The sequence below is a fragment of the Lampetra planeri genome, chromosome 3, assembly GCF_965212315.1.
Source record: "Lampetra planeri chromosome 3, kcLamPlan1.2.h2, whole genome shotgun sequence".
In the NCBI taxonomy this organism is placed as follows: Eukaryota; Metazoa; Chordata; class Hyperoartia; order Petromyzontiformes; family Petromyzontidae; genus Lampetra; species Lampetra planeri.
In genome coordinates, this window is record NC_136109.1 from 6436182 (window position 1) to 6451339 (window position 15158).

General features: G+C 44.6%; 1 protein-coding gene across 5 annotated transcripts in view; it reads right to left on the minus strand.

The window, feature by feature from the left end:
- Window positions 1-1762: 1762 nt before the first annotated feature.
- LOC144736897 (chymotrypsin-like elastase family member 2A) overlaps window positions 1763-15158 on the minus strand; it is a 42030-nt gene continuing 28634 nt past the window's right edge. For 2 of the 5 annotated variants that reach the window (XM_078619568.1, XM_078619584.1), the window contains exons 4-9: window positions 13452-13577; window positions 13086-13222; window positions 10217-10356; window positions 8391-8549; window positions 6873-6995; window positions 1763-2702 (exon numbers count right to left, since the gene is read on the minus strand). In XM_078619568.1, the coding sequence (XP_078475694.1) occupies window positions 6906-6995; window positions 8391-8549; window positions 10217-10356; window positions 13086-13222; window positions 13452-13577 (652 nt within the window). In that variant the 3' untranslated portion in view covers window positions 1763-2702; window positions 6873-6905. Of the gene's footprint in view, window positions 2703-5917; window positions 5999-6872; window positions 6996-8390; window positions 8550-10216; window positions 10357-13085; window positions 13223-13451; window positions 13578-15158 lie in introns of all 5 variants that reach the window. The other 3 variants (XR_013588845.1, XR_013588844.1, XM_078619594.1) reach the window with 3 other exon arrangements.

Sequence of the window (15158 nt, forward strand, 5' to 3'; positions counted from 1 at the left end):
CATGTCGTGAGAATATATGAAGTTCTCCCCAAATTCTCGCAGCGAACGGTGCATCAACGCCTATGTGAGAGAACGGCTTCGGCAGATGGTGTGACTATTTAATATATGAAAGTGTTTTTTTTATGAAAATGGCTCGTGTTGACCTCTTTGTCTACACCAATAAGGGTCGCGAACCTTTTTTAATGCCCTGGAAAAAAGAGTCACGTGTCAATATACCCTATTGATTTTAAGTCTCAAAGCTGTAATGTTGCCAGAATTAAACAGAACACCAAATTTTGATTCCCAATTTTACAGTATATCCCAACAGAATGCAAATGTAGGACATTCATCTGCAGCTACTGCGAGGTGGTGGGCCACATAGGCACACAGTGGCTGTGTGCCATGCAGCAGTGAGCATGACAGACTAAAATAAAAGGTAAAAGGGAATATAGAAGCAAGAGAATGCTAGTTTATGAATGCAAAGCTTAGGAGCTGATATATGATTATTTCGCACCGTATGTAGCCAACCGTGCTAATCGGGGGTGCGGGGGAAGGACAACTAGATTATTATATTAATAATTATACAGATTATATATAATTACACAGATTATGCAGATTTGTCACGAGCAACAGTCTGCACGTCACTGAAATGTTATGGTGTGGCTAGAGAGTAGCGAAATGTAAGTTGGGTCATGCTCAAAAATTGGACACAAAACATTCAGATGGACTTGGTTACAGGCACAGCGGGTGTCAATTACAATTCATTAGGATGATGAAATGTTTATTGAAGATAGTGAATGGCTGAGTGCAGATATTCTGCTTAGGACCTAATAATTTGCATAAGGGGCCGTCCATAAATGACGTCACGCGATTTTGGACGATTTTTGACACCCCCCCTAGTCACACGGCGTCACAAAAAGTGAGACCCCCCCCTCCTCAAATATGACATCACAAAGCTCTGCCCCCCCCCCCCCCCCCAAATATAAAACATACTTCAAATCGCTTTAAACTATTGTCATTGTAGTGTGTATTTAATGTGGCGCTGCACTCTGATGTTGTAGGAAAATACATTTATTAAAAAGTATATTTAATTATGTAGAACGTGCTGTCGATATTTAAAGTTGCGCATTTTGATTTGACGTCACATTTCTCAAACCCCCCGTCCCTTGTCGTCACACATCATCACGAATGTCTGACGAGAAAATCCATCTTATGACATTTTATAAATCATACAATTTTAGCCTGCTTTACGAGACATCTTAAGAGCATTTTTCATACTCAGGCATCTGGGTTCAATCCCCTTGGCTGGATCTCTTTGGGAAAAGAAGAGCCATTAATTTAAAGACTTAGTGAGTTAAAGACCCGCGTCTGGGTTACTCAGGGGGGCAATTTCCCCCATCAGGAACGCTGATTCCGTACCTCCGGACGTTGACGCGGCGTGTGCAAAGTGTAAATGTTTGACATCGTTGCCGGACAGCAATGCGTACTCACACATTGTGGACAAACGCGTGTGCTATAGGTCGTTAAAGTGCTCGCCAGATGTGCGCGAGACAGACGTGTTTACACAACGTAGCGAGGTTCATTGTATGTACACTAAAAAAAAGTGAAACTGCCGTGGACATATTAATAATTTATACAGCGAATCGCAGTAAGTCTAATGCTATTATCTGAAAAATGTGTATTAAGCGACAGTAAATGTAAACTTTTACACACGTGTGGTACGGTGTTGCATATCCGACCGTCACCTATCCACTCTCACCAATTAATAACACCCAGTGCTGTGTTTGTGCATCATGGTGTAACTGTATTTTTCCATAGATGTTCACATAACAGACATTTTTCATATCAGCGTACTGTATATTATATCAGTTTAACACGTAGGCTTATGGATGTATTATATATTCGATATAGAGATTTATATTGAATTATTACACAAGAATTTAGTTTGTTGTCCTTCCCCCCACACCTCCGATTAGCACGGTTGGCTACGTTCGGTGCGAAAGAAGTTCAACGTACATATGTAATGACAGGGGGTAATTATGGTTATGGCTGCATTACATAATGCCTTATAAGAGGGTATCTGGGGTAAATGTGAAGGGCGGAGTCAGTCTAGAAGCTCCAGGAACCAGCCCCGAAGGTTCTGGAAAGGGGGCGTGGCCAAAGGTGGAGCTTGGCCGCGCCGGGCAGATATAAGGGGGACCGAACCAGAGGTTCGGGGCTGTTCTGCGGGTCCTGGGTCCTGGCTGCGTCGCTGCTCGTTGTCATTTCTTCGTCTTCGACCACGTGACTGTTCTTGTGCAAGACCATCTCCGTTGCCGCCACTACGCTAGTCAAACAGCTCGCATAGTGTATGACGGAGATGGGCTGCGTGTTAGGATAGACTATGTGTACCTGCACACCCCGTGTGCTTTTAATAAATAAGAAGCCTTCTACTCGACGTGTCTCGGAAGTCGCTCACTACACATAAAATGAGCGGCTAGGCTCTATGGGCTTCTTTCGATGGTACAGATGTTGTACAGCACATATCTTCATTACACGAGCATGGCATGACCTTGGTTTCCAGCGAGTCGGACGTGCGACATTGTACCGCAAAACATAGTTCCACTATCATATGAGTGCTTTTATTATAAATTCAATTGCGAAAGGTGATGCATGATGCACGGTGATGCAATTCAATTGGGAAAGGTGATGCGAGGCATTGCAAGTCGGTGTCATCTTGGAGCCTAAACACACAGGGAGAGAGAAGAGGGGAGAACAGGGAGCTGAGATGACAAAACGTGTAAGAAAACACAGATGTATGTGTATGTTGAACTTCTTTCGCACAATACGTAGCCAACCGTGCTAATTAGAGGTGCGGATGCATAGATAAACCACCTGTAATCTGAATAAGCAAATCTTGTGTAAATAATGTAGGGCATTAGCTTACCTTTTAGGACTGAAATAATCATGAGCACCGCGTAGAATATCAGCAACAAACATACATAAGCAGACAAAATCCCTCCTTGCATCTAATCAGCTGCAGTGGTTCAATACAAGAATACTCTGAACCAGTTTTTGACATTGCGTGTCTCATCAGCAGAGTAGGGATTGCTTGAATCTGCTGGTGAACTGCCAGGTACTTATAGACAAAGAACCTCTCTGTTAGATATGGCTCCTGGTTCGTAAAATACATTACACAAAATATAATTGTGGAGAATATAAGTAAAAATAAGTCATATTTAAAAATACTTTTTAAAAAACACGCTTTAATGATATGTACCGTACGAGTAATGGCGGAACTCCACGACTCCAGGAAGTGGCCCCGAAGCTTGCCACAACGTAAGGGACTGTGGTGATTTACAGCCAACGTGAGTTGAGCGTGGACAATTAGACCCAAGCCGAAACATAACATTTTAAAAAGATTGTTTAAAAATATATATATATTTTATTTTAATGATAGAATATAGTATTGTCATCAGTATGACATACGTATACCAAGTTCGCAGTCGATACCACATTGGGAAGTGGGTAAAAATTGAGTTACAAGATTTGAGGATAAAACAGACAAAGTGAGTTAAATAAAAGCGTGCAATAATAAAAAATAAATAAGCAGACAAATCCAATCTGTCACAGGGCCCACTGGAAGTGCATCTTATCAGCAGCAGCATTGGTTGAATAGGTTTCCCGAATAGGTGGAGCCTGAACGAGTGAACAATATTCAGTGACCTGAACACTGTTTCCAGGTGACAGGGAGACTGGTGTTCGGGACGCTTTTGAAAAACATTCTAAGCATATAATTTTCGACTCACAGCATTGGGAGATGTGTGTAGGTGTTCCCTTTTTAGACCAATTACTGCATATCTTGGTTGCAAAGTATGTCCCCGGGTTATAGAAGACCCGACTTACGGAAATCCGACCTTACGAAAATTCTCCAGTAAATCGTGTAAAAAAAAGTTAAATGTGCAGAATTGTTTGTGTTAGCTACGTAAGCGCAAATTGTGCAGCGCAGTGAGGTTGCGGATGAATACCGCAGAGTTCGGCGTAGGGCAGGCAGCCTTATGCATAATCCCCTCCCTTTGATGCTGCTAATCCTGCATAATGCACGGGCATAAGTAGTACTAATCACATACCTGCATTTCCCATATCCCCTCCCTTTGATGCTGCTATTCCTGCATAATGCACGGGCATAAGTGGTACTGGTGGCATACCTGCATTTCCCATGGGTATGCTAGATTCCTCTTGATATGCGAATTACTTTGTCGGGGCGCTCTTCCCCTTCCAACCCAGGTTAAATATACGCTGCCAAGCCTGGTGGTGTTCATTCAGACGCTGTCTTTCTGACAGACCTGTTCTTCACCTGCGGACGGCTGCTTGCGTTGTGGCCGAAACGTCGTGAGAATTATTTTATTATGTTTAATTTTTATTATTTTATTACTTCCCTTCGACGTGACTTGACCGAAAGAACCAAGAAGATGAATCCCTGCAGTCACGAAAGCTTTAAATCGAAATATTAAGGATTGGTTTGAAAGTGTTCAATAGGCAAAGCGCCATGCCATGAGATGGCTAGTAGATGGTGGTACAGCAAGTTGGTTCCCTTACATGAATTAGATCTTAACACATTCATCAACAACGCTTCCTGAAAAGGACATATACAATACAGTATATCTCATAGGCGATGTTTCGTGCAATGGCGCTTCTTCATAGCACCTCCGATTAGCACGGTTGGCTACGTATGGTGCAAAGGAAGTTCAACATACATATAGGAATAGAGTCTTTGTGCTTATCGCCTTTTGGTGTCCTCTGGTCTAACACTGTTGGAGACTCGGCTCTCAAGAAAGCTGTCTCTGGTGTGGACCAAAGACAATGCATATACTAGCAGAGCATGCTTATTGTTTGCATGTTCACTACAGGTATACGTGCTTAATGCAGATATTATCCATTGCGAAAGGTTTAAGCTTGGTGTTTTAACATCTTAACACCTGTTTTATTGCCAGAAAGGGTAAAACCTATACTTATAATAGAAATAGAGTTTGTGTAAATTCTTACCCTGCGTGGGGTATATCTGGAAACAGTGGTGCCCTCCCTTGTGCCAAACAATCGTTTTGAGAATGCCATAAAAATATGGAAATGAGCCTTGACACTTAGCAAAGCTCTCCTGGGTGTAAATTAAGGACATTTACAGGATTCGCGAGTGGAGTGGTGGCCATAGTGGATTTTAGCCCATTTGGGCCACCGGCACGTAGTGCCATCGTCCCCCACCTTCCCTCCATCCCCAACTGTCACCCTCCCAAAATACCCGCATCAATTCGGCTCCAACCGAGAGGGGCGGGCGCTTATCCCGCCCCACCCACCTCTTCCTGAAAACGGCACTGAAACCAGTGACCCAAGTTCGACACCCAGCTGCTGCTACTTGGTCATGAGTGGTAATCTCTAAAACCGGTGCTGGGCCCTCCCCTTCACAATATTCCGCACTGACCAGCGCGGCCAAGCAGCTCCCATGACTGATACGGTAGGGAGGGAGGCCCCCTTATGCAGCAATGGATTAACAAAAGGCTGTACATACAATGATAATAATTTGTCGTTGATATCGCGCCTTATACTCTGGGGCATCTCAGAGCACTTATATACAGGGGGGGGGGGTCCAGATGTGTTGTGGCCCCCAATCAATTTACCCCAAATTATTATTTTTTCCTTTGTATATTAATTTCCGTTTTAATAAACCTTGCTTTAGAAAGTTAAATGTGGATCACAAGACATCTGTATATTATGTGAGGGGAACCCCCATCCCAGAGTATGGCATTACATGACAGTATCCACCACTAGGTGGTGGGCAATCATTTTCTGTAAAGAGTGGTTGGCAGAGCTGAGCAAGACCTTAGGCTACATTTAAATTATCGTGTGAATCATTGGACTGTTGCCATAACATATACGGATAAACTTTTGAGCACACGATACTTACAGCCCAGATGTTGACAGTTCGAGCTCCCGGAGTGGCAGTTGGAATGTTGGGAAGGTTTCTGAAATCCCCTGCTCCCCGCTGCTGTCCACCCAGCAGTGTAAATGGGTCACCAGTCAGTCAATCCGCAGGTTGCGTGTGGTGGGGTAGAGTATGGGTACTCCCACCTCTCCCTAGGCCTCTGGCGAACGTGAAAATACTCCAACAGGGACTCCCGAGAGCTCCCTCTAGTGGAGACCCTTCTGCCAGCAGTGGCGTTAGCAAGGAATTGCAGGGCCGTGCCTTTACACAATCGTTAGTTACTCAGAAACTCATAAAACCAAGCTGATCTGTGCGTTACGAATGCAACAAAACATCCATTACTTGCTTAAAATTGTTTTGTATGCTCAAGAGACACCCAGTAGACACGCAACCTTGGGCTAATGTGAGTCCGACGGTTCCAAATACATGCCAACATTGGGTCGAAAATCATCTATTTCCACACGCCCAATTTGATACGTACCCAGTAAACATTGAACGTCGGGCCAACATTAGCATGTGGTTGTTACTGTCAGACCAACGTTGGCCCAACGTTGCATGTTTACTTGGCATATGAATCGGAATGGTACGTGGGAGTATAGATTAAACATTTTATTATTTCGATTTAAAGCTTTCGTGACTGCAGGGATTCATCTTCTTCAGACTCTGTCTTATCGACAGACATGTTCTTCACCTGAGGACGGCTGCTTGCGTTGTGGCCGAAACGTCGTGAGAATTATTTTATTATGTTTTATTTTTATTATTTTATTACTTCCCTTCTACGTGACTTTACCGAAAGAACCAAGAAGATTTTATTATTTGTTTGCATCATACGCTATTAGTTTCCTTGACCCCTGCAGCCACGAGAGTTCGTTACACATCACTACCACGTTGAAGAAATACAAATAATCGATTCTTAAATTAGCACTGCGAGGCTCACCGTGCATGACCGTGCAGATCGAAAGAGCGAGCGTCAGTTCCGGAAGAGGCTCACGAGCAACTGGGTGAGGCCGAGCATGAGAAGGTGTGCAGAGCACAGACTTGCTGTTGATCGTGATGGAGTCTGTGAACAGAGAACACAAAGCGCACTTTACAATAAGATCATCCGAAGGGCACACCCTGCTGAATGTTTCCCTCTGAGTATTTGACAACGAGACCATTTGTTTCTCAGTTAATTTCTAACATCGTTTTGGGGTGCATCGTATTTTATTCCATTAAGGGGTTAAAATTCGCGTGTAGTTACCGAGTTCCAGTCGACACATTGGGTTCACGTACTCAATAATCCACGTACTCAATAATCCACGTGCTCGTGACTTGTCAACAGTGCCCCTGAATGTAGAAAAAAATCACTCCCGATATGTCTCACCAAATGTGATGTGCGGAACGCATCTATGATATGAGCAGCTTTTGTGAAAGTCAGCGCAAACATCCCACTCTCTGCTCTCGCCTCCGTGTCTTTGCCGGCAGGGTTCCCCTCCGAGCTCGCTCCACCAATCTCCGAAAGCATTTCCCTCACACGGTCGCCCATGCCCTCGATCTATTCCCATTTTCGCAGCATTCTACGATTCCCCCTTTGGCCGGCTGCACCGCTCCCTTCTCTTACTTTCCCTGCACCTGCACTTTCCCTCTGGCCCTGACTCAACCCCCCTCTCTATGTCCACATTTCTACCCGACGCGCTGAAGTTCCTCGGACCACTCTTTTGTCCTCTCTCAGGAAGTCTCTCCCTCCTGGCCCCATTGCCACTATTGCCTGGCCCGATAGGCCCTATCCCACAAGCACAATGCAGAGTATGCAGCACAACCACGACAAATATGCACAGTGGTGTTGTTTGGCAGTAAGCCAGTGGTGGACATGCCACGTTCTTCAAATTATTCAAGATTAACAGATCAGGTGGTCTGCATGGGCAATGCCATTTTAAGTCTTCCCCTTTAGGCGCCAACCTCTGAGTGCCACTTTAATTCCTGTCCTGCCCTCTTCCATCCCGCAGACGTGTTCCACCCATGTAAAACTCCTTTTCCCGATTAAAACTCCCAAGTTTTCGATGGGCAGAAGTTTATTTTCAAAGAGGTAGGTCTGCTCATTTTATTGCTTTCAGAGAGACGTAGCCCTGAATTGCCCCCCCCCCCAACTGCGATTTGGACTCCAATAAGATTTATTTTCCGCTGTAAAGCCCGGTGTGGCTCGGGAGACACAAAGTCGTTTTTCCATTGTCGAAGCCGAGCCATGCCACCGACGCCACACACAATAAATATGTCATTAGTGCCTCCCCTGACCCTGCTAGGCTCTGAGCCAGATTTGAGATATCTTGTGAGGCCAACCTACCAATATTTGGTTCTGGCTCGGAATGGAAAGTAGCCAGCGGTAAACCACCTGCACCGTGAGGGTTCTGCACCGGCTCAGCTCGGGTGTACCAGTGGAAAAGGGACATAATTCTGCCTGTAATACATCCCTCCTTACCTCCATCACTTGAGAGACCCAGTCTGTGTAGGCAGACACCCTTGTGAACACAGAGGGCTTGTGGAAAACGCTGCAGTTCTTATGTCCAAAGCTGGTGATTCCATACACAACCCATGAACCGTTGGGTTCCTGGCAACTCAGTGGCCCACCCGAGTCACCCTGTGTGGGAGGCAGAGAACAAAAAAGGCAGCTGTGCAGGCCGAATCTACGAGCATTCTCAGTGCTGTGATTCTACAGTGGTTAGCGCACTGCAATTCGGTATTCTGAGTCTGGCATGTTGTGTGTGCTGAGGTCAAGTCTCTGTACGATGATGGTTGGCCGGGCATTTCCTCAAGTGGACCCCAGGCTGTGGAGTTCAATTCCACTGGATATTTTCTCTGCTGATTCATTTGTAAGGGCTTTGTCTATTTCCTCACTACTTGGTTTTGGAGTTGTATTTTATTGATGTGAGTCTGCGTGCATGTGTGTGTGTTTTTTTCTACAGGGCCTTGTGACCTCCGGGTGAAAGGCACTTTAGAAGTGTCAATTGTTATTACTACACTACGAACCCAGCGGTTTGAGTTTATGTCTTGGCCACAGATAACATCAGTGGCGATTTGAAATGTGAACCGGCCTTGCATTCCCCCGCCCCAACCCCTGAAAACTGCTAGGCGTTCACCAACTCATACAGACCAGCGTGGTGAAGTATGGCCAAGCAACCACCCAAGACCGACATGGTGCCGTGAGGTATCCATCTAGCAGTGGATTGTCAAATGGCTCTAAATTATTGTTATATCATTTGAGCTTTGGGGCTTCCACTCAACGTTCAGATTGGTAAATGCGCAATATCGGTTCAGCCAAGGTATCTCGTGGTGGCCTATGGCTGTTGAGTACACAGATTGTCAATTCATCTATTCTCCTCCATATAAAATTATCTAATTGTATTCCGAATGTGATTTGGCTTAATGTTATTAATAGTAATAATAAGTAATCGTTAATAACAATTGTATTTTATACAGCATCATTCATGAAAATTGCATCTCAAACAGCGAAAATTGCGAATCAGCTCTAAGATTCAAGGCTATTTGTTTGACTGTCATGAAGTGAACATTACTGTCAGTGGCAGAGCGAGTGGGAATTACTGCCCCCGTCCCCCCACCCCATATTGTGTGAACTAGAGGTCATTTTACGAAGAGATCTCAGATCTGATGTAAGGACACCTGGTATACAGGAGTTCGTGGGTTCGATCCCGACGCTGACACATGCATATTTGGAGTTTGCATGGTCTCTGTGGTCACGTGGATTGTTCTTCAGGTCCTCAGGTTTTTTCCTGTCCACATTTAAAACCAACATGCGTTTTAAGTATTAAGATGCTATAAATATCCACATGATACGCTATATCGTTGAGCTATCAATTCTGGCCAGGTTGCTTCTGAAAAAGAGCTATATAGCTCAGTTGGCCTTACCTGGTAAAATAAAAATTGTTTAAATTTCGATTTAAAGCTTTCGTGACTGCAGGGATTCATCTTCTTGGTTCTTTCGGTAAAGTCACGTAGAAGGGAAGTAATAAAATAATCAAAATAAAACACATTATTTGAAAAATTGTTTAGTTTAGTTTATGTGGCCCTTTTAAAATATGACGGGTCAGACTTATCTGTGAGAGATCCGAATTCATGCTTTGTCTCATGACACGACGCCAATACCACAAATTGGGATGAAATTGTGGGAAAAAGTGAAAAGAAAGAAAAAAAGTTACTTATTAAAGAGATATTGACATGAAATTGTAATTGCTGGATACCGGGTGTGCATCGCCATGCCACACGTGAGCTCGGTGCATTTCTACTTACATTGCAAACTGCGTGATCATCCCCAGCACAAATCAGGTTCGTGTTGACGTTGTACCACCACCACTCACGCTGGCTGCACGTGAAATAGTTCACAAACGGGAGCTTGGCCTCCTGCAGCACGCTGGGAAACTGACCATCACCTGCACTCAAGCAGCAACACGTAGTGTGTTATTTTTCTATTACCCCATGTAGTATCTTCCTGGCTCCGAATCGTACTTAGTGTACTAGTTCCACCGTGACAGCAGAGAACCCGGAAATTCTCACTAACTGTTAACTTTTAACACTTACAGAGGTATTCCCTCCATGTAGTAGGCAAGGGGGGGGGGGGCATTGCCACATCCCTTTGGGGCAGTGGAAGGCCCCAGTATGAGCTCCTGCATAGTTACCATAGTAGTAACACACACGATGTTCTTAGTTCACCTGGTTAAAGCCCGGACGAGTCTCGAGCCCCTTTTTCAGAAGGTGTCAGCTTTTGGGGTGTAAGAGGTTGTATTTGTGCATTTGGAGAAAACCGCAGTACCAAGGAGAAGTCATGCATATGAGAGGAACATGCATAAAGGTCTGCACAGAATGGCTTCACAATCCATTCCCAGTACTGCCATCTCTTGGCTATCTCGCAGCTCAGTAGGTGTGAGAGTTTCATAAACCGACGTGATGCAACCAGCACTCGCCTCCAAGTATAATAATTTCAACTTTGTAATGCCTCACAGTATTCGCTCACTCACGTAGTGAGAATGAGTCAGAGGCGCGAGGAAGCACAGACAAGCAGGAGGATAGCCACCCGATGAGCTTGCTCCAACAATTGCCCAAGCTCTGCAGATCTCTGTATATTAAGGTGTTATCAACCAATCAACGTTTACACGTGGGAGGAAACTAGGACAACCGTAGAAAACCCAGGTGTGCACGGGGGGCAACACTCTACAGATGGAACAGGTGGAGTCCACATTTTTTCCTGTACTGCATCTCCTGGCAAGTCAGGGTTTGGCTCCTCCTCAACACCCACAGGAAGGGAGTTTTATAACATTTGTGTGATCCAGCAACCCTCGCCTGCAAAGTGCCGGATCATAGGCATGCACCACCATACCCAGGTCACGTTACAGCGATGAAAAGTGTTTGATTTGATTTAAAATTCCAATAATTTCATCATGCAAAAATTTTCCCCATTGAAATTATTTCTGTGAGCAGCGTGTGAATGCACAACATCACGTATGGAGTATTTGTTGAATTAAAATTAAACTAAGACGGTTCATTCTCAAAGCTGGAATAAGCTGCATCTGGATGACAATTTTTTTTTATTTTGGTCAACTCAGTACATTTGAAAACTAAGTTTAATCATGGGTGGGTATACAGATTTGATTTGAGGATCTCATACGATGGGTAAATAGCCACCTGAGTTACCTAGTCATGATAAAATAAGAGCAAATGTTGTGTCTGTTACTAAATATATTTCTTACTTCGTAACTACCATTAGCAAACTCTACTTATGCCAATTAAAAAAACTGGTCCTCAGAAAACGTTTTAAAAATGTAATGCTCATCAGGCTCCATCGTGTAAGGAGGTTTGGTCTCAAATTCCAATCTACTCTCTAGCCTCTCTGCGTGCTATGAAGGAGTGCCACGGTGTTACTGACAAATGTTTTTGCATATTAAATGTTGGGGGAAATAACATTTTTAACCCTAGATTGGAACCAGTAGGGAATAGACAGCACTACGAGCTGGCGGCGGCGAGTTTAGTGGATGTCGACGCAGCCGAGGGGAAAGAGCAATGTCCCACTGCAACGTGGTTCACTGGAGGCTTAGACAACTGTGGATGATCGACTAGAGAGTGCACAGAGGGCAATATTACGTTCATTGCCAGAGATTTATAAACGTTTCAACAACACACAAAAGCAGTGCACTCTGTGTACATAAAGCTCTCAGCCTTGTGCAAAACCACCAGTTCCTGAGCGGTAGTGGCTATGCACGTGGCCTGTAATCCAGCGCTGTGGAGGCAGCGATGGTTGGTGGATCACACAGAAGTTGTCAAACTATCTTCCCGTGGGTGTCAAGGAGGTGCCGTACCCTAGCCTGGCAGACGGCGGTACAGCAAATGTGGACTCCACCTGTTCCACCTTAATGAGTATTGCCCTTCTCTCAGCGGTGGGTTTTCTCTGGGTGCTCTGGTTTCCTCCCACATGTATAAACATTCATTAATTGGCTGATAACACCGTAATATTTGGAGGTCCACAGAGCTTTGGAGGAGGGGAGACTTTAGCTCTTGCCTTCCCACTTGTCTGTGGTTTCTCCTTTGCACCTCTGAGTCATTCTGTCTCTCTCTGCGGTGTGCTGCGTTATGAGTTGAAAACTAGTTTTAATTAAAACTAAACTTTATTTTAATTTTACCAGGTAACGCCCACTGAGCTTTACAGCTTTTTTTAAGCGACCTGGCCACAAATGATAGCTCAAAGAAGTGGCTTATCATGTGGACATGTATAGCAGCCAAATACTCGAAACGTATGTTTCTAAATGTAGAGGGAAAAATCGGAGGACGCGGAAAAAAATCCACATGACTACGGGGAGAACATGCCAACTCTAAATATAAAGGCGTCAAGTTGAGATCGAACCCACGACCTCCTATATACCAGGTGAGATAGTTATCATGTCGCTACCGTGGCGCCTCTAATCAAACATTATTTGTCAAGTTTCCACTAATTTGGCCTGTGATCGCATTTTCCTATCATTTGCAGCCTTGAAGCATTTTACTACTGTATATGTAACCAAGCAGGTACCCAAATATTTACTGTCTCTTCATGTGATTGTCACTTAATATCAAAACAACCCAAATGAATATGCATTGCATTGGTCGTGTTGTCGGTGTCATGTGCACTCACTCGCGAGGAGACCCCAGCCTGTAGCCATGCAGGTGACGTTATCCCACAGCTCCTGCTCCGCGCGTGGCAGCACCGCGAGTTTAATTTGCTCGCTAAGAGGTGCGGGGGAAGATAGCTTCATCAGAGCGATGTCAAACCTGCAGGGTAGATGGGGGTGGAGTAGAGAGAACTCGGTATAAAACGAGACTACGGTGCAGATGTCACATGTCTGCCCCTCACCAATAATCCACCCCAAACAACTTAGTTTTTTATTGTCTGTAAATTGCGGCCGCAGTCTGCTCGTCTCGTTACAAGATCGTGTGGAGTGGTGGCACAATCGCTGTGCTTAAAGTTGGACGGTGTTAAATGTGCAATGTGGTACTCCACCCTCTGGTTGGATCATTATTCCAGGAAGGATGCACGACACTCAGAGCGATTGTAGACTTGAATTGCCCAGCCTCGTTGAGATGTAAGTTGTGCTTGCCCAGTACCATACGATAGACACGATCTGCCCTGTGTGCGGGGATGGGACCAGACAGTGCTCTGCATTTACCACCAAGATGAAATACGGTTAAACAATACCCATGAAGTTAGACAATATGAGAAAGCCTTCATCGAGAAGTAGCTTAACAAAGGAATTTAAATGGATTTTATTATCACCATAGGATATTGGAGTCGAATCATGAGTGAACTACAAACATATATAAAGAGAAACTCCTATAATCCACGGTGATATGTGGGGGATCTCCCAGTAGATTTTGTAACCGGCGGTACACCGCAAATAAAAGCCAAACTTCCGCAGTAAAATTTCTGATTTTGGGATCTCTGGCCCTGTGAATTATATAGGAGTTGTGGACCACATGGGCGCTGAAAATTATAGAACTTGTGGATTGTTGGAGCATAGAATTTTCAACTTCTACAGTATTACAAAAATAAATTATCTGCAGACCTAGGCCAGATTTGAAACCAAATGTAGGCTGTGATTTGTAGTTCACAGTCATGAATTCGCTGCACTTAAGAAACCCATGCTATTCAGTGGCAAACCAAGATTATAAACAGGGATCTTGATCAGCAGCAAGGCCGTAATTATAATATTTATTGTGTGGGACACATCCCCCCCCCAATATTCAAATATGCTCAAAATGTCCCCCACAATATATTGCTATAAAATAGATTTCTGTTTATATGATTGTGGTTATGGTTGTACTTTATTAATCCCTAATCTCTGCCATTCCATACAATGAAACAAGATAATGTAAAAAAGAAAAAAACAGAGCAATGTAATATAATACACTATTAGACATTATTGTAAAACATTAAAAAAGTGCATCCTATGAGTAAGTACATTTTTTAATATTTTAGGCAGAAAATGAGAAAAAAAGGGGAAAACCCCTATTATTATATTTTTTGCTCTCCTCGCCACTCATTGCACTAATAAGGATGCACGTCTCTAAGCTCCTTTGCACACTATTCATCGTTTGTTTCATTTATCTGTCGATGTCCACGTATCTGATCCATTTGTTAATGCAGACAATATACACGAGAAGGGACAATACGGGACACTGGACTAAACTCGCAATGGCCAGCAGAAAATAAACGACCACATCTAAGAGGACATCCACCATGCATGAGTTAGAGGGACCTTTGCATCTCATGACCATGATATGATGACTATGTGGTGCCACAGCGACGGGGCCGCTCTGCCGAGCCAGGGAGCCGCCCGGCTTCCCCCACCGCACTGCCCCCCATCACCCCCCCCACATAAGCACACACCCGCACGCATTTCCCCCCCCCATAGAGCTGGAAGGGAAGGTCACCTGATCGACCGGTTTTTATCCGAGGAACCCTTATCGGGATTAACCCTCACGGTTTCCGGCGATCAGGGAATTGGATGACCTCCCCCGTGCTATGTGGCACCGCGGCGCTGCGGCCGGCCTTAATATGGTGTGGTCGCGGCGTGGGGCATTCGGCCACCGCGGTTGAGGCGCATTTCCCCCCCACACACACGAGTATCGACGGGGCAGGCAGAGGGAATAAGCATTGTGATGGAGGAGCATCATTAGAAAACGCGCAGCGCATCTGAACTGCAATAAT